This window comes from Sarcophilus harrisii, chromosome 2, assembly GCF_902635505.1.
Source record: "Sarcophilus harrisii chromosome 2, mSarHar1.11, whole genome shotgun sequence".
NCBI lineage: Eukaryota > Metazoa > Chordata > Mammalia > Dasyuromorphia > Dasyuridae > Sarcophilus > Sarcophilus harrisii.
Genome location: NC_045427.1, coordinates 586,912,471 through 586,932,601, shown reverse-complemented (window position 1 = coordinate 586,932,601; position 20,131 = coordinate 586,912,471). Strand labels below are relative to the sequence as shown.

The 20,131-nt window shown below is 32.6% G+C and overlaps 1 protein-coding gene across 10 annotated transcripts in view; it reads right to left on the bottom strand.

The window, feature by feature from the left end:
- The window catches only part of EXOC6 (exocyst complex component 6), a 202,081-nt gene that overhangs the window by 36,436 nt on the left and 145,514 nt on the right, over positions 1 to 20,131 (bottom strand). For all 10 annotated transcript variants that reach the window (XM_031956071.1, XM_031956064.1, XM_031956065.1 and 7 more), the window contains 2 exons: positions 18,718 to 18,859; positions 11,150 to 11,223 (listed from right to left, as the gene is read on the bottom strand). In XM_031956071.1, the coding sequence (XP_031811931.1) occupies positions 11,150 to 11,223; positions 18,718 to 18,859 (216 nt within the window). The remainder of the gene's footprint in view (positions 1 to 11,149; positions 11,224 to 18,717; positions 18,860 to 20,131) is intronic.

The window sequence follows — 20,131 nt, the reverse complement described above, 5'->3', positions numbered from 1 at the left end:
ATGGCTCTTTCATACTTGGATTTTTTTTTAATTTCTGGATGCTTGCAGTATTTTTTTCATAATATTCCTGGAAGTTTTCATTTTGGGATTTTTTTCAGAAAGTAAATTGGGCTCTTTCTATTTCTACTTTGTCCTCTGATTCTAAAAGTTCTGGGCAATTTTCTTTTAAGATTTCTTAAATATAATGTGGGGTTTTTTTTTCCTCAAGGCTTTTAGGTAATTCAATGATTCTTAATTTTTTTTCTCTTTTATCTGTTTCTTAAAATTTCTTGCATTTTCTTCTTGATTTTGTTTTAGTATTTCTTGGTCTTTTGAAACCACTGGCTTCTATTTGATCCATTCTGATTTTCAGGGAGTGTTTTGCTAGGTCAAGGTTTTGTATCACTTGTGCCAAGTTGTTAATTCTTACTTTGTGATGAACCTATATATTTTTAATTGCACACTTCTCTGAAGATATCCTTTATATCACTTCTCCTTCATAAATCCTTTTTTTATTGAAGGATAGTAGCCTACTAAGACCCACCACGAATTTCCCCTATTATATTTGGGTAATTCTCAATTATAATTTTGCAGTTAACATCCCAGGAAAAATATTTCTTTGTAAAAACTGGCTTTTTTCATAGAATAATTTGGGATCATTTAAAAAAAAAACCCAAATCTGTGATTTTCCAAAGACAAAACTACTCTCTTACTTTCATACAATTTTGCACACCACTCATTGTCTCTTTGTAGTCTATCCAAAACACAAATATTGACAAAAAACTCCACATGTCTAATCTGCACAGTGGGGCAATAAGGTAGCATCAGTTGTGCAATCAGGATGGCCTGAGTTCAAATCCAATTTCAGATACTTTCTAGCTTTGTGATGATAGTCAAAACACTTAAGAATTGCCTCCAAAAAAAAAAAAAAAATAATGAAACATCCTTTATGGTCTTTTAAAATTGAAAATGTTCATCATGAGATTAAGATTTTAAGATTGTCTTCCAAAGTTACACATTTTTATAATGATGTTGTTATAAAAATTCTCCTGGTTCTCTCACTTTATTCTGAATAGATTCTTATATATATATATATATATATATAATCTTTCTACCTTTCTCTCAACCTGCCCCTTACATCATTTCTTAAAGCATAAGAGTATTTTATCCCATTCACATATTCTCCAATTAACAGGCACAACCTTAGTTTCCAGGACTGAGAAAAGAGATTTTATAAATATACACATACATTTTCTTATATATGTGTGTGTGTGTGTGTGTGTGTGTATGTATATGTATATGTGTATATATCCTTTTTCTCTTTGATCTCTTTGGGGAATACAATGTCAATGAGAAGAGCCCATGGAGTTCATAATGGAAAGGTAATAAATAATACTGGTGGCCTATATATATATATATATATATATATATGCAAAAAAATGCAAGAAACACCTTGCTGCAGAGTTGCAAGGCTGTTAATGTCCTTGTATTCCTATTGACTTATGTACTTTACTCTCTGCTGGATGCTACTTGGCTATAATCACTGATATCTCCAATTTCTGCTTCCAGACATGTTATAATAATCCTATCATGTTGTTATACTTTTTCTCTGTTACCTGTTAAGACTCAAAGGTAGATTCAGTTGTCTCTTTTAATTTTAAATCCATAGTCCTTTCTATTGCCTACATCAGCAAATGGATGGAGAATAGAAAATAGAATAGTGAATTAACTCAATGCTTCTGTTCCGAGACTTCTCCTGGGTAATGATAAAGGGATAGGAAAAGGTAAGAGAAAAAAGATATAATTCTCTTTACATTCTCACTGTAATCTCTAAGAGATGAAAACAAAAAGTTATATTCTTCCTCTTTAATTGACCCTCTCCTCAACTGCTATAGCTAACTCTCCTTTTAGTTAATTGGTTTTCCTTTCCATAGAGACCCAAGGACCAGGGCAGATACTCTTGGTCAATGACCAGACAATTCCCATGCAGTATCAATTGTCATCATTCAATAAGCAAGGTCCTATAATCTTTTCAAGTTGATTAAAGAACTTCTTAACATCCACAAAGTTGTAAAGATATCCAGTTCATTGCCCTTTCTCAGGTTAACTGTCAGGTTAAGAAACACATTCACATCATTTTCCTTTAGAGGACTTTATATTTTCAACCAATTTTACCCTTGTCTGTCATATCTGTCAGTTTGCCAAAGAGATTGTGTCTGCTGTCATTTTCTAAACTCTTCTGACCTCTTCATTATGATTTCTGTTTACATTAGCAAATGGAATGATTATAATTAACAATGATTTTTGTTTCTCCATCCACGTCTAAAGGTGTATGTGGTATATGTGTATGTGTATTAACATGAAAAGCTATTTAAATAGATCAAGTTATATTTAACTGTATAACTTATCTTGTTCTCATTTTTATTATTCATGCTTTGCATTAATTTTAATCTTTGCTCTACAAAGTCACTGGCCTGACTTTATATAGATCCCACATCAACAATGAATTGTTTCTTACCTGTTAAATTATCTTTTTTTAAATAATGTGGTATCTGCAATGTCCAGTGCCTCCCAATTATTTTCTCAAAGGATTTATGTATACATCCATATATATGCACACATGTATGATGAGTTATTAAAATACATGACCCAAAGTATCATCAAGAATAGGACACTCTAGAATGCTGCTAAAAATCTCTTCAGATGGACATCTGCTCATTAATGAAATAGTATTTAAGAATGTTATAGGTGGAGGAACCTTGGGTATTAAGCCTCTTATTTCACAGATGAATATCTAGGCAAGGCTATTTATTTAGCCTGTCACAACTCTGCTTAACAGTAGCAACACTGTCTTCTAACAGTAGGTATGCCTCAGGGTTTGCTCCAGGGCCCCTTCCTTCTCCCTCTATATTACTTCACCTGGTGACCTCATCAATTTCCATGGACTTAATTACCTTCTCTATGCTGATAATTCTCAAATCTACCCATTATGCCCCAAACTCTCTTCTAACCTCCAAACACCTTAAATTTGCTATGTCTAAAAGATTATCATTATCATTATTTTCCTACTAATACTCCGACCTCCCCACCTCCTACCTTCCCTTTTACTGTAGAGGACAATACCATAATCAGAATCAACCGATCTCCACCTAGGAGCCATCCTGGACCCCTCACTCTCTCTCAGGCCCTATATTCAACTTTGGCCAAAGCCTGTCAATTTCGCCTTTGCAACATTTGTCAAATAAACCCCCCTTCCCTCCTCGACTCCAGTACATGCCTCTTTACATCTCACCTGAACTATACCAACAGCCTGCTGGTTGGTCAGCCTGCCTCTCTGCTCCAATCCATATCCCATCTAGACATTACTAAAGTAATTTTCTTCAAGCACAGGTCTATGTTACCTCTCCCACTCAATAAGTTCCAGTGTCTCCCTATTGCTTTTGGCATCAAATATAAAATGCTTTGTTTAGCATTCAGAATCTTTCAGAACCTAGTCCTCTCCTACCTTTCCAGTCTTCTTACTCACCCAACATTGAACTCTCTGATCCGGTGACATAGGCCTATTCCACAAAGCTATTTTACAAAGAAGACACTCCATATCTCAGTTCCACATCTTTTTCACTAACTTAGCTGGCTATCTTCCATGCTCAGAATGCTCCCCCTCAACGACTGACTACTGACCTCCCCAGCTTCCTTCAAGTCCCAACTAGAATCTCATCTTTTACAAGAAGTTTTTCCTAATCCCTATAATTCTAGTGTCTTTCTTCAATTAACCATTTCCTCCTTATTCTGTAAATAAATTGCTTTATATATACTATTTGCATAAGACAGGGACTGTCTTTTGTCTCTTTTTTTATCTTCAGTGCTTAGCACAATACTTGGCACATAGGAGGTAATTAATAAATACTGATTGTTTTCTGACCCCAGAACTACTAGATATAAACAGGGGAGACATTTTAGGATTAGGTATTTATGGACAGTCAGGACAATGGCTGATTAGAGCAAAGGTTGATATTAATAGCAATTTAAAAGAAAAAAAAGCATTGTATATAGTTGTAACAGTTCCAGCATGACTTATTTGAATATAGATTCTGACACATATAAAAATAATAAAAGTATGAACATTGATTCTGAATATTACTCTTTCTTAAAGAAATTTAAATTATTTCAAACATTGGTAATAATAAGGCCAAAGGCACTAATGCATTCCTGATTGAGTTGTGAACTGATCCAACCATTCTGGAGAGCAATTTGGAACTATGCCCAAAGGGTTATCAAATTGAGCATACCTTTGATCCAGCAGTGTCTCCATTGGGCCTGTATCCCAAAGAGATCATAAAAGAGGGGAAATGACCCATATATGCAAAAGTATAGCAGCTCTTTCTGAAGTGGCAAGGAACTAGAAACTGAGTGGATGCTCATCATTTGGGGAATGGCTTAATAAGTTATGGTATATGAATGTAATGAAATATTAGTGCTCTATAACAATCAGCAGGATGATTTTAGAAAATCCTGAAAAGACTCATATGAACTGATGCTGAGTGAAGTGAGCAGAACCAGAAAAACACTGTACACAGTAAAAGCAATATTGTACAATGATAAACTGTGAATGGCTTATTCTCAGCAATATAATGATGCAATTCCAAAATGTTATCCACCTCCACAGAAATAACTGATGGGTGTCTGAATGCAGACTGAAGCATACTATTTTTCACTTTGTGTGTTGTTTGGGGGGGGGCGGAGATTGATATATTTTTTCCTTTGGGTCTGTCTTCTTTTATAACATGAATAATATGGTAATATGTTTTACATGATTGAATATATATTATATATATATAACCCAAAATAAGTTACTTACTACCTCCCAGTAAGGGTGCTGGGAGAAAAAAATCTGGAACATAAAATTTTTAAAAAAATAAATGTTATAAAAAAGGGAAAAAGACCTATATGTGCAAAAAGATTTATAGCAGCCTTTTTTGAAGTAGCATGGAACTGGAAAATGAGTGGATGCTCATCAGTTAGAGAATGGCTGAATAAATTGTAATATATAAATGTTATGGAATATTACTGATATATAAGAAATGATTAGACTATTTCAGAGGAACCTGGAGAGATTTACATGAATTGATGCTAAGTGAAGTGAGAACTAAGAGAACATTGTACACAGCAACAAGATGATAATCAATTCTAATGGATGTGGCTCTTTTCAACAGCAAGGTGATTCAAGCCAGTTCCAATTGTTTTGGGATGGAGAATCTGTTTGTGCCCAAAGAGAAGATTGTAGGGATTGAGGGTGGATCACAATGTAGTATTTTCACTTTTTTTGTTATTATTTGATTGCTTTTTGTTTTGTAATTTTTTTTCTTTTTGATCTGATTTTTCTTGTGCAGTATGATAATTGTGAAAATATGTATAGAAGAATTGCATATGTCTGATTTATACATACATACACACACACACACACACACACACACACACACACACACTCTGGATTGCTTGCCATCTAGAAGAGGGAGAGGAAAGAAGAGAAAAAAAAATTGGGCACTGGGTTTTACAGGGGTGAATGTTAAGAACTATCTATGTATGTATTTTGAAAATGAAAAGCTTTAAAGAAAAAAAAAGTTTATCAAAAAATGTTAATAATTATCTTTACATGTAAATAGGGGAAAATTTAATAATATTGAAAAAATCCAGCAAGACCAAAAGAGTTTAGAAATTACTCAGGATATCTTTTATCTCCTTGACTAAGTAAAAAGACGTGAAGGCAAGGGCAGTATACTTATAAGCTGATTTTCAAAATAATATAAAGGTATATATGATAGGATGTTACAAATTGTATTGCTTCACAAAATACAAAAAAAAGCAAGTTAGAGTAAAATGAATTTGCATAAAACTTGATATGAGACAACTAAAATAGGTGAGTTATTCAAAAAGTATTTTTATCTGAAATTCTTAGTTTTCCTGCCTGACAGCTCCTCATTCTCCATTAGAGGATCACCACCATGTCCTACTCCTTATTTGTGGAAGTACCCCAGAGCTTTGTCCTAGACTCACTCTCACACTCACTATATAATCTCATTAACAATTAGATGTAGATGACTCCAAATCTACATATATCCAACTTTAATCTTTCTCCAGAATTCTAGTCATTCACTACAAAAGCATGAATTCCATCCGGCTGTGATAGGCACTGCAAAACTCAACTTGTTCCCAAACTGAACTCACTATCTTTTCCTCTAACTCCAATCCCCTTCTCTTAACTATTCTATCTCTACTGAGATCACCACCATCCTTTTAATTACTATGACTCACAATGTCAGATTCACTCTAAACCCTTTACTCTCATACTTTCCATATAAATCAATTGCCAACAGATTCCTCCTCCACAATACCTCTCTTAGCTGTCCCCTTTTCTCCATTTACATGGCCAGCACCCCAGGTTAGGCCCCCATTATCTCTTGCTTGGACAACTGCAACAGCCTCCTAATTAGTATTCATGCCTCCACTCTCTCCCCTCTACAATTAGTCTTTCACACAGCTGCCAAATTGCAATTCCTAAAGCACAGTTCTGACCATGTCACTCTCCTTGTGAAGCTTCAGAGGTCCCCTACTGCTTCCAGGATAAAATACATTCTTCTCACTTTTAAAGCTCTTCATAGCCTTGCTCCAGCCTCTCTTTCTGGACAATTTCATATGTAAGTCCACTTCATGTATTCTATATTCCATTCAAATTGGTCTACTTGCTGCTACCCATATATAACATTTCATATCCTTCCCTTTCTACATTTGTAAGGACTCTCCTCTAGGTCTGGAATATTCTTTCTTCTCACCTTTGCCTCTTGGCATCCCTTCAAGATCCTGCTTAAGAGTAAAAGGGCAATTAGTGCTCCTATCATAAATTATCTTGTATTTATTTTGTATTTACTTATCCATGAAATATTGTTTCCCTCAAATAGAATGCAAACTTTTTGAAGGCAGGGACTTTCCTTTATGTCTGTTTTCTCAGTCACTGAACGGAATTGTATATAGATTCATAAAACAAATTTGTGTTTTTCAAATAACATGGCTTTTATTTAGGTGATAATACAATAAACCCAGTCTCCATCTGAGACCTATATAAAAGAATAACATATATAGAAAATATACCTAGGAAAGCCTTGGTTGGTCTCAGTCTGAGAGGCTAACCATGTGAAAGTATAAATAAGAAGAGAATTCTAATCAAATGAGTGTCTTGAATTTTTATTCAAAAGGAAGAAGAGCTCTTTAAAAAAAGTAATTTGATGAAAAAATAAACTACAAAACACATATTATGCTCAAAATAACATTTAAACTTTCTTAATGGAAGTATATTTAAGTCCACTTTCATCATTATTTACTAATCTACATTGTCTAGTTAGGATAGTCAGGCATAAAATGTTGAGATAACTGGCTTCCATTAACAAGCATGTGATTGGCAGGATGATAAAGTCTTTTCACTCACAGGTCAGCTTTTTTTTTTTTTAAAGGGCAGTCCTGCTGATCCATCTTTTAGCTACAGTCTCTCATTGAGTCCCAATTCTCTTGACTTTAAGCTTTGATATGGTTCTAACTTTTCTCTTGTATCAGCCCCTACTTGTCATCAACTTCTCTATTCAGAACAGCAAATATCAGAAGTTTGACCTCGGGGCAAAGTCCGGGTGGGCAGGTAAAACTTGACCACTGGACTTACTTCCTTATCTTTCATACCCCACAATTCATGAGGCAGGATCAAATTCAAACTAAAAAACAGAAGCATGACCTCCCTCCCATAAGAACCATGAGAAGAGCCTCTTTTGCTCTCCTAAGTATACTTGAAAAGAACTGTCAGCTTATCTATTAACATAGAAATGTATTACAGATTAGAAAATGAGGAGGGAGAAGAAAGAAAGCAAAAATCCAATTAAAAGGTAAATGCAGGTGTTAGAAACCTCTGTAGTGCTGATGGTTTACAACTTCAATTTAAGGCATTAAAAGAATAAATTGTGCAATATATGTATAAAGATAAGGAACCTATACTATATCATGAAAAAAAATCACAATTTTTCTTATTTATAAAATAACTGGCATAATAAATATAGCAAGGAATATTAATATAAGTGAAAGTATATAGTCTACAAGAATATTTAAATCCTCAATGTTTCCATTTTTTACTAGTTTAAACATTTAATATCTCTCCATTTAGTTTTTCATAAACAAATTTTTATAATAAAACAGATAAAGGTAAAATACTTTTTCTTTTGGTGACATTAGATCTAGGATTCTTTATTTTTTTTTAAAAGTTAGACCACAGTGGTCAGGTTGCCAAAAACAAAGTTGCCTGTTCTTAATTTCTATTGCAAATATTGAGGTACTATAATTAAATTTCATCATTAACTATTAGGGGAAATGATCTTAAGATCTTGTCAAAACTAGAGAAATTAAAATGCAATCATTCCATAATATTAAATTCTATTGCATAGTTCTCAACATATCTGATCATATTTCACATTTTGATAGCTATTTCTATGCAAACTATAAATTGTACAAATTGTTTTATTTGTGACCTTTTCATTTGCCATGAATATATTTAATATTTTGTGAATTAATCATTTTATTGGACAGTTAAAATCAGGAATGTTGATAGTCATAAACACTATTCACTGAAGTTTTACTAAATTATTAAAAATGTCACAAAGAAATCATTTGGTCCCAAGGGGCTAAATATGTACTTGAACAGATAACAAAGCCAAAATGACATGAAGTTGACAATGATAACATGATAATTTAGGTGTGAGCTATCAATATTAGAAAGTACAATTTGCTTTAGGAAGAAAATTTTAGTATTTAATATTTAGTGAGATAAACACTAAAAAATTCAAATTTAAAATACAGGTATTAGAACTGTAAGCAATGTTTATTGAGGGTTTATAAACTATATTCATGATCACAGACCCCTTGTGAAAATTCTATACTATGCTTTTTATATAGCATAGAGTGTAACTGACACAATAAAAACACAACTAAGGAATGTTTCGCAGACAATTTCAAATTTCCAACATGCAGTTATTTGTGTACATTGGGAACCATTCTAACTACTTTGTATATCTCAAGTGGGTTGTAATGTAGTTTTATTCCTTGAAACAAGGGAATATACTTTTAGGGAGTAAGGAAGAGCTGTGGTTTCAATCTAGTTTGCAAAGGTGAGAGAGAAAAACATACTCCATAAGTAGTAATCCTTTTTTAAAAATTTTATTTTATTATTTTTTTTTCAGTTAAAAAGCAATAATTTTCTCTCCATCCAATTTCCTCTTTCTCTCACCCTAACTCGCTGAACAAAAGGAAAGGTAAGAAAATCTTGCTAACAAATATGAAATCAAGGAAAGCAAATTCTCCCTGGCCATGTCTAAAAAAGTATATGTCTCATTCTACAGCTTAAATTCATTTTTGGTGTGTTAAGATTTGTATAGCATATTTCAGAGTACCAGATATGAAAAATGTGGTTTATCATTATATCAATCAGGATTCTCAAGTCTTCGTGGTTTTTTCTTGATAATGTTATTTTATCAATTGTTTTCCTGGTTCTGTTCACTTCTTGTTGCATCAGTTCAAACAAGATTTCTCCATCATTTTCTTTTGGTGCAATAACATTTCATTATTCATATGCCATAATTTGTTTAGCCATGCTCCAAAAGGAAGGAACTCTTCTTAGTTTCCAGTGTTTTGCTACTACAAAAAGAGCTCTATACATATTTTTATATATCCTCTTTCTTTGAATTCTTAAAGGTTTAAGTTTAGCAGTGGGATTACTAGGTCAAAGGGTATACATAGTTTAGTGACTTTTGAAAGCATAACTCCAAATTGTTCTCCAGAATGGTTGAACCAATTCACAGTTTCACTAATGATGTAAAATTATGTCTATTTTCCCACATCCCCTCCAATAATTGTAATTTTCCATTTTTATCATCTTTATCAATATTATGGATATCAGGTTGTTTTAATTTAAATTTTCTGTTAGTGATTTGAAGTACTTTTTAAATAATGGTAATGATATTTCCTTTGGTTCATGATGAGATCCTACTCCCCACTTTTAGTTAAACTTGTTACAAGGAATATGCTTAAAGGAAAATGAGGTTAATTTTCCAAGTATTTTTTTTGACCAGCTAAAATAAGGATATACCTTCATTCCTCCCATTGTCTCTTTGACTAAAGATAGTTGACCAAATCAGTAAAGCAGATTATCTATTGGTTTTTAGTATAGACATTAGTGAGCCATGTCATTGTCACTAGTAATTGAGTAGACCAAATAGAAACAAGGACCACTAAATTGTACATGATGCCTATGGCTATATAATGACTTAAGAAACTATATACTGTATATTGACATTATCTATGTTTTATTGTATTTTTATTTATTTTGCCCCAGTTACATCTTAATCTGGTTTGGATTGCATTTTACATACTGATGGACAAACTCTACAAAATGTCCATCTAAGCATGTCATAATCTAGACAATAAATATTCATCCATTTGGACTTTCCAGTTTAAAAGTCATACTCTTTTGAGAAACAGATCTCTTCTAGGAAGTTCTTCAGTGTTTCAGAATAACCAGCACAACTTATTATTTCTTCTATATTCCTCCACCCATGAAGGCAGCAAAATGCTGATCATGGACTAAGATGTAATAACACTTGCACTAAAATCTTAATGATTAGGACATTGATCCTAAATCAATTATTCTTGCCTTCCTTAAAACTTGTTTATTTTCATTTCCTAGCTATATGACCCTGCGCAAGTCACTTAACCCCAATTGCATCAGCAAAAACAAAACAAAACAAAAAAAAACAACCAAAAAGCACTTGTTTACTTTCATGTTAACTTCAGCATCTAATCTTTTTAAGCTATTTGTAGCTTTTCTCTACCAGTAAACTGTTCATATTTTAGTAAGTGTTAACTAAACATCCACTGATAAAAATTCAGCATGATGTAATATTAAAGAATGGAGTCACAGAAGAAATGACATCTTCTAATTAACTCAGTAACAAAGCATCTAAGAAAATACATTTCTTTTCAAATGTATATTGCGCACATTGTAAATGTACATTGTAAGAACATTCAAAAGTTTAAAAAAAAAAAAAAAGGCCAAACAAAGGAAAGGCCTATTATTACATCTTACTTGTCTTAGGTCAATGAATGCTAACTGCAGGGTATCCCCTTGGAATCCTGGCACAGGCTCAGAGCTAGCAAACACTGGAGAAAAAAAGAATAACGTTAACAACATGACTAAAATATTTGAATATTTAACAGTTGAATTAATTTCTACCCATAAATGTTGCTATAATATATTCTAATTTTAGGCTTAGCAATTTCGTATGAAAGTTAGTCATTTATAATCAATAATTTCCCCTTCTGGAATACTTTCCATATCCAATACCACAAATATGCTAATAACTTAGAACTTCTGATCTGCTATAATCCTTTTATGATATATTTAGAAGGGCTATATGACAAGTACAAAAGAAATAATAACTTCAATCACATAAAGTTTTTTAAAATTTGGCCTCAGGTGAATGATTATATTAACACTTAAAAAATGGTATCAATTAGATGGTTGTCAACATTTTTTAAAAGTCTGCTTTTGTTACAGCATTTGTTCTATTAAAAAAAAAAATTCCACCTTAAGTTAAACAGCAATAAAAAAAAGACAGCAGGGTACAAAGTCAGCTTTATATGCAGACAACAGGTGGAATGTTTTAAGCAGCAAAATCAGAAATAAGTAGGAATGTCTGTTCATTTCTTTTAATAAAATTTCTCATAAAAGCATGCTGGCTCTACTTTAAAGATTAAAAAGGTTTCAAAACAAGTAACATGTTTCCAAAAATACCTTTAAAGAACTGATTACTATAGCAGTAAAAATGTTAACACTGGGATTTTGGCCACTTCTACTTTATATTATTTTATTGAAATTTTAGTTGGTTTTAAAACAAAGGCCTCAAATTTTACAAAAATAAGAATATGCTCATAAATAACCTAGGAATTGTTATTAGATCTAATATTGTCCACCTAGGTCTGTAACCAAAATCTAGCTCTGCTACTAAGGAATTTTTAAGAATTAGGGGACAGCATAGTTTAAGTTTTTGTAAGATATCAACTTCAAATCTAGAGATGTGCTCCACAACAATCTAATTTAACTTAAAATTTAATGGTAATTTGTCTTCTATTAAATTACCTGAATCTTTTTGGAGAATATTTCTCTTTTCAGCTAGTTTCCCTTAAAATTGTGTTCTTAGGGAGTAGGGTTGGCCTGGATCATTTCCTACAGAGCTCAACATGTGCTTCAAACCCTTCCAGTGATTTAGTTCCCTGCTAATGGACACAAGCAACCAACATCTAATGGATCCCTTAGTCCCTGTGATTGATAGTTTGTATCAAAAATTATTAGTAACTGAGACTTGTTGGCTACAAGAAATATAGAAAAATTCCACCCATCTCTATTTGGAGAATGCCCTTTAGGATCCTGCCAGTTCTCCCATGGACTATCAGGAAGAGGTAGGGGGAATTTCTCTCTCTTCTCCCCCAGCAGCAAAAGGAAAAGAAACACAAAGTAGTAAAAACATGTACTTGCCTAGATAAGCCAGAAACTTGCCTAGATGAGCCTCAAGACTTTGCAGCTGCCTCTTCTGCTTTGTTTACTTCTCTAAGCACATCTTTCACCAACTACCACTGATACTTGAAAGATGGCTAATTCTTATCCTTCATAGCTACCTCTTGAGTTTGAGAGGTCCTGCCTTCTGAATGGGTGCCAGCTGGTCAGGAAGAGGTACTTCTAATATCATTTTTCAAGAGGAGAAATGACCAATAACAGGTTCATTCTGAGCATGAAGGAAATAAAGGCCCATGCCTAATTGGTCAGGTCTAGATTTTGCGAGTTGCTTCAATAGTACAAATCCAAAATAGATGTGAAATAGCTGTTCAGAGGTTTTAAAAAGTTAAAAGGTATAACTTATATGGCAGATTATTACTTTAAGTTATAATTGATATGAAAGATTATTTCTTTTAAGTACTTGTTAAAATACACAATCTTTTGTGTTTTAAGAATTTTGTGGAGAAAATAAATAGCTGTCCTACAATGGATAGCTGTTCTATACTCAGAATATCTTTTCTAGAAGGGACTGTTTATCCCCTTTGGAGAAATTCTTGACATGAGCTATATATAAGCATAGTTTTAGAAATTTTCCCCAGAGTTTCATTCCATAATGAAGGTATAATCAACCAGAATGTAAGAAAAGCATCATTCCCTCTCTCTGGATCCGGTTCCCTCATGACTGAACCTGTGCAAATCCATGGCAGAACTCCTTATAAAAGAGGAAGCTTCTATAGGCCAAAGGAAATGTGGTAATACAAAATAGTATGAAAATCTAAAGCAACAAAATAAAAATCAAAGTGCAGTAACACCTTGCTTTTTCAACATCATAAAAAAATGCAGAGATAAACATGAATTTCACAAATAATTGAGGCTTAACTTTTATGAGTTTTTATAGTTTAAATTAAAAAATTTTTTTTTAATCTTTCTAAACTGAATTATACATATCTGTTTATAATTTAGTCTTTTCAAAAAAGCCTTTTTTTTTTCAATTAGTCATGGTCAATATTATGAATATCAATATACTATGATAAACTCAGAAGTTACTGAAGTTTTGCCCCTATATTAAGTGGTCCCCAGCTGTCATGCTGCTTGAACTATCTTTATGATTTTTCTATTTACTCACTCTCTTTCAAACCATAACCTATCACTTCTTGCTTCTAACAGTCTATCAGCACTCCCTTTCCTCCTCTTCCATTTAGGCCATGGAGAGGCATATGATAGGATATAAACAGGGTACAATAAATAACCAAGGAGGAAGTTGGAAGAAGAGGCTGAAGTGGAATAATAAAAGATGTTATCAAGAAATTATATTATAGAACTACAAGGTGTGGTTAGAGGGGAAGAATGAAGATTGATCTCTCTCCTTATAAGCTATAATGCACTCCACAATTTCTCTACCATACCCCAGAAAGTTCTTTCTGCTCTGGAAGCCTTTTCCTCTCATTGGATGGTTCTTCCCAGAATCTTTATTGAAGGAGGTCACCTAGATCAGCCATATCTCATTTTGCTCGTCTTCACAGTACTTTCTCTCCTTTGTATAGATACCTGGTAACTTCATTCCTTCTCCCTCCCCCATTTGCTTTTCAGCTTCAGTTTATGCGATGTCTCCCTCCAATTCTGATTAAAATGCAATGCTCTTTGGGAGCAAGAATGATCTTTTGGTTTGCATCTGTATTCCCAATGTTTAGCACAGTGGCTAACAACATAATAAGTACTTAATAAATGCTTGCTGATGGACTAATTAGAAGACAAATAAACTAACACTATGTTTTACAGTTACCCCCATAATGTTAGGAGACAAAGAAGAAGGTCATTAGCAAAAGGCTGACCTCCTGTGTTGAACTTAAGGGATGACATCAATAAGAATTACAAAGGAAAGGAAGGAAGGGAGGGAGTAAGATTTGCTCAAACTTCCAAATGTACATTGTCTTCTTTATTAATAGAGATTTATGTGTGATACAGATTTATGTTATGAGGTTTCTCAAACTTTACATAGCTTAATATCTCAGCAAGTCTTAATTTACTCCTGTTGGGATAAACATAACAAGTTCTGAATTTCAATCTCAGCTTAGTAACATATAATAATCAGTATTAGCAACAAGATAAAATAAAATTGCTTTAGCCCAGTATTCAAGGTCCCCTCCACAATCCAGTTCCAAGTTGTCTTTCCAGCTTTATTTCATATAACTTCCTTATTAGTGACCATCAAGATGCTCTCTGGAAAGATCTTTCAAAAAAAGGCATAATTTTGTCATTGAATAGGTAAGGACACTAAGGTCCTGAAATTTGAGGCAACCTAACAAAAATAATATTTAAAGTGAAAAGCAGTGAGTTAGATCAGCTTTGCAATCACAGATTCTTCACAATTTTCAGGATTTTAGGTTCCTCATCTGCAAAGTGGAGAGTTTGGACTATAAGATGTCTAAGTTCACTTCTAGCTTTAAAATCTTATCATTCTTTGAAGACCAACTTTGTTTTCCCACTATTTGGCTCCCCTAGATACTCTTGTGAAGATATTGGTATAAACAGTCTCAACTAGATTGAGCTACTTCCCTTTGTCAAGCAACACTCAAGCATCATATAACCAAGGTTCTCTGTCCTTTCCCATTTCATCATCTTCAAATGCCCCATTCTCTACTATACTGACAGCCACAATCTAAACTTTATACTTCCTAGCTTTTCTGCTTATGTTCCTCGTCTGAACTTTTTGATCCCTGTTGTCTGACTTTCCTGGATACGACTTCTCTGCCTGGGCTCCAAGCACCTGTATCCAAGATCTATTTGTTTTGGCTGATTTTCCTGAGCTTAATTTATATTACCTACCAATTACTAATCTATCTAGTCAAATAATGAGTTCTATCCTTCCAACCCTTAGTCATCCCTATTCTGCTGTTACCCAAGTATACAAATAGTACATTTTCTTTTTAGTTTTTAGGTTGCCTCTTTAGAATTAATTTAAGATGGATATATGGTATAAAAAACACTAAAAACAGCAGTGGGAATTAACAGCATTAAAGAACAACAACCAAGCACCTTAAGATACCCTCTCATTAGAGAAAATATATTATTTAAATAGTTTTAGGTAATTCCTTGAGTCAATGCATTGAGATTTTCTTTGTGCCATGAGGTTAATTTAATTTAAGAAAATTAAAATTAATTTCATGTACATTAAAACTCTGAAAATTAATGATCTAATTTATTATAAAATATATACATATATTTTGGTAGTCATGTCTCTATCAAATACTTTGATATGAATTTGTAAGAAAGTTTCTAGTGTAGGGGCATAGAGATTTCTCATAGGTCCTCTGATGATTAAGCTAATTTTTTGTTTTAGTAAATGAAATGAAGAACTTTGTGATATCAGTGAGTTCTCCTAACCCATGACTTCAAGGAAATGTTATTTGGGAGATTAAAAAGGTGCTACTGGGATTTCTCTACAAATACTAGTTAAGAGTGGATAGCCTCCAATGAGATCAACCAAATCAGTTCCAATGGAGCAGTAATGAACTGAACCAGCTACGCCCAGCGAAAGAACTCTGGGAGATGACTAAAAACCATTACAATCCCTATATTTTTGCCCACCTGCATTTTTGATTTCCTTCACAAGCTAATTGTACAATATTTCAGAGTCTGATTCTATTTGTACAGCAAAATAACGGTTTGGTCATGAATACTTATTGTGTATCTAATTTATATTTTAATATATTTAACATCTACTGGACATCCTGCCATCTGGGGGAGGGGGTGGAGGGTAAGAGGGGAAAAACTGGAACAAGAGGTTTGGCAATTGTCAATGCTGTAAAGTTACCCATACATATAACCTGTAAATAAAAGGCTATTAAAAAAAAAAAAAAGTGGATAGCCTCTCAGATTTCTTCCAATTCTGACATTCTGTATTTCTTTGAATAAGTATATAAGTTCTCTGTATAGGAAATAAATTTAGGGAAATAAATTACAACAAAAGAGGTATTTTGGAAAACTTCAACAGTAATAGTAAAGAGATACATTCCTTTTCATTTGGATCTAAAAGAATAATAGTTCCTACTTTAAAGTAACAAATCCAATGGACAAGTAATGGTCATCTGTCAATAACCTAAAGGATGCAATAATTTATCTGGGCATCACCAACAGACCACTGAAAATGAGTAAGCATGAAAAATAGCTTAACAAATGTCTATATTGAGATGACTCTTGAATAAATAAGTCTTTGAGCTGATAAGGCAGCTTCTAAAGAACATGAAGGAAATAAGATGCCCAGTTCACATAGAAATAGAATAATCTCAGTTGTTTCTGAGCTGGACAGTTTGCTGAAAGAAAAAAAAATTAAGGAAGGGTGAAACAAAGATAGTTCCTGAGTAAAGCGGGGGGGGGGGGGGGGGGGGGGGGGTGTGAAAGTATATGTAAGGGAAAATAATTATTTCTAAAATCCTAGAATTTTTCTTTCTTCCTAAATCATTTATCTTTTTTTTTTTTTTGAGGGAGGGGAGGACACCTTTTCTTTCTTCCTTTTTCTTTTCATAAAAGCAAACTTTCCTTTTTCACTTATTTCTTGAAAGAAATGAGCAAGTTCATAAATAAATAGGGCCATTCTTATCCTACTTAGAAATATATGGCTCTAATCTTCTACTTTAAAAGTCACTCTCCAATACAGAATTTATTATCTCAAAATTTGCCTCACACAAGTATTTATAATCCCCCTTGTGCCCCACTGATTTTCAATTTCTCACCAGTGGTGCCTGACTAAATTGCTGAGTACTTGAGTTTATGATGAGGTGGAATTTGCCAACCAGGAGTTTTCATCAGTTTAAACAATTCCCTATTGAGTTGGTCCTATAAAGTACAGTCTGAAAACTGTTCAATAATACACAGATCCACATAGTCACTGATTGTATATAAGTTTCATGCTAATACTAAGCAACATCTAATATTAGACCTATCATATTATCAACTGTGACTCTGGCCACATCATGTCTGAACCACAGTCTCCTCATCTATAAAATAGATATTTTCTTATTGTGTTTTATCAATCAAAGTGTCACACAATGAGAATGTTTGTTCTTGTTGCTGTAGGTACAAATAAGCATAAGAATTGCAGAAAGGAAGAAAAATATTCAGAATACAAGAAAAGATTCAGTCATAACAGAAGGTTTAATAGAGAAAAAGAAAAAGGAATCTAATTTCACAAATTAAGTTCATTCAGAATAGAATGCTGAGAGAAACTATGTGATATCATTGAAATAGTTGGACTTCCTAGAGCAAGTGTTCTTATTTCCGGTTGTGTGAACTTATTTTTTTTAATATGTTTTATTCTATGACTACTCTGAAGGACTTGTGATGAAAAATCCTATCCATACCCAGAGAAGAAACTGATTGTGTCTAAATACAAATCGAAGCATTCTTATTTCTTCCTCTCTCCTCTTTCTCCTCTCTCCTCCCTCTCTCTTTTTCTCTCTCTCTTTCTCTTTTAACTTTTATTGAGGATTTTTATTTCCATTAGGGAGATCTATGTTTTTTTCTCACAACTTAACTTTTATGGAAACATTTTTGTACAACTTCACATGTGGTTTCTTAATTGTAGGTGGGGATAAGGGAGAAAATCTACAATTCAAAAACTGTAAAAAATGTTTTTGTTTTGAATATAACTGAGAAAAATATACTAAAATAAAAATGTTTTGATAATTTTATTTCAATAATTGGCTTCTTTTGTAATTCTATATATTTTATTTCACTCATTAAAAATATTCCAAGAAGGAATTCATAGACTTAACAAACATGATACAAAGAAGAACCTCTGATCTAGAGAAAAGAAAATATGAAAGGTGGGAAGATGGATTGTCATTTTTTTTTTTACTTTTCCATTTCTATTCCCCTCTTTGGCATCCCCTAGCACTGTGGCTGATCTTGTTTCCTCCCCTGAGAAGCAAGGCAGTATGCTTCTCAAAAGCTATGACTATTGGAAATTTATTTAGAAGCTTGTATCCCTTTTGGCCTCTCCTATTAAATTTCTTAATTGTGCTTAGATTATTCTACCTAATTAAAAAATAAGCCCCTGGAAATGAAATGGATTTAAGTAATATTCAAAATAAGGTACTTACATTCACATTGTATGACATCTAAGTTAAATTGCTGAACAGCTCCCATGCTTATCTGTTTTAACTCACTGTCCAATAACATCTGCATTAAGGATGTTGACAGATGCTGGCAGGCTGACATGCAAGCTGTCTGGGCAACTTTTCCCTAATAAAGAAAAAAACCACATACACAAAGACATAAAATGTCAGTTAAAGTAGTCCTCATCAAACCTAAGTATTATTTTTGTATTTATAATTATTAGTGCTTTAAACTACAAAATACTCAATGCATTTGCCTTAGGACTAGGAATTAAACAGTCTTTCCATTTACTTTTATTTCTCAAATAATAACATTAAAGTTGTAAAGGTACAAAGAGAAGCTAAAATAAATATTAATCATCAGTCATTATTTTTATCTCCTGAAAAGTAATAAATATTTCATAAGAATTAAAATTAAAATATGGCATAAGCATACTTTACTGCCAAAACTGTAAGGCATCCTTTATGCAATTAAAGTAAAATTAAAAGAAATTTACAAATTATACAAGTTTAATTACATGAAATCACAAAATAACAATGACCTAAATCTGAAAAAGGATCATGGCTGAATTATAATATATCACCTTCTTATGAAAATAATAATTTATAACAGCTTTTATGAACATTTTTAAATGTCTCACCTGTCAACAGGACTTAAAAGTTTTTCAGAAGTCATCTGTTAATTTTAGAAATCAATAAAACTTACAAAATAAACCTTATTTCTTTCTAACATTAATTTTATAAATTAAAATTTAGAAATATATAACCAAGAAAAATAGAAAAACTCTTAAGTAGTACAAACTGTTAAAATATTTTCTTCTATAACATTATCAAAACATTTTCTATAAAAATAACTTAAAAGTCTGAGTATTTACATTTCATGGTTGCCTCCACTCATATTACTATAATGATTTTAAGCATAAGCTTATTTATGCTTAATGCTGACAATTTAAAACTTATTGACTAAGTAAAACATTACAATACAATTCTACTTAGCGTGTTATAAATGAAATATTAACATTAAGTGAAGTAAGAGACAAATATGTACTAGAGTATACAGTTAACTAATCATTGTTTCTTCACTTTGGCAGGCAAACCACCATTATTTAATCAGAAATTTGTACTTTGGGGAGCATAAAAAACTGCATTTTTGTCAGTCTTGCATAAATAATATATTATAGTGAAATTCTGCTTTAAGTTATGTTTTTCCTATATATAATACTCAAAGAGCAATAAAGCAACAGGAACCTAAAAATATGTTCTAAGTGAAAAAAAAAAATCAAACACAAAAGCTAGAAATCTTAATGCAAAAGTTAGAAGTGTAAAAATTAATGTATAAACATATTTTCAAGTAATGCTAGTAAAGATTTTTTTTAAATCAGCCACTTCAAGTCAGATT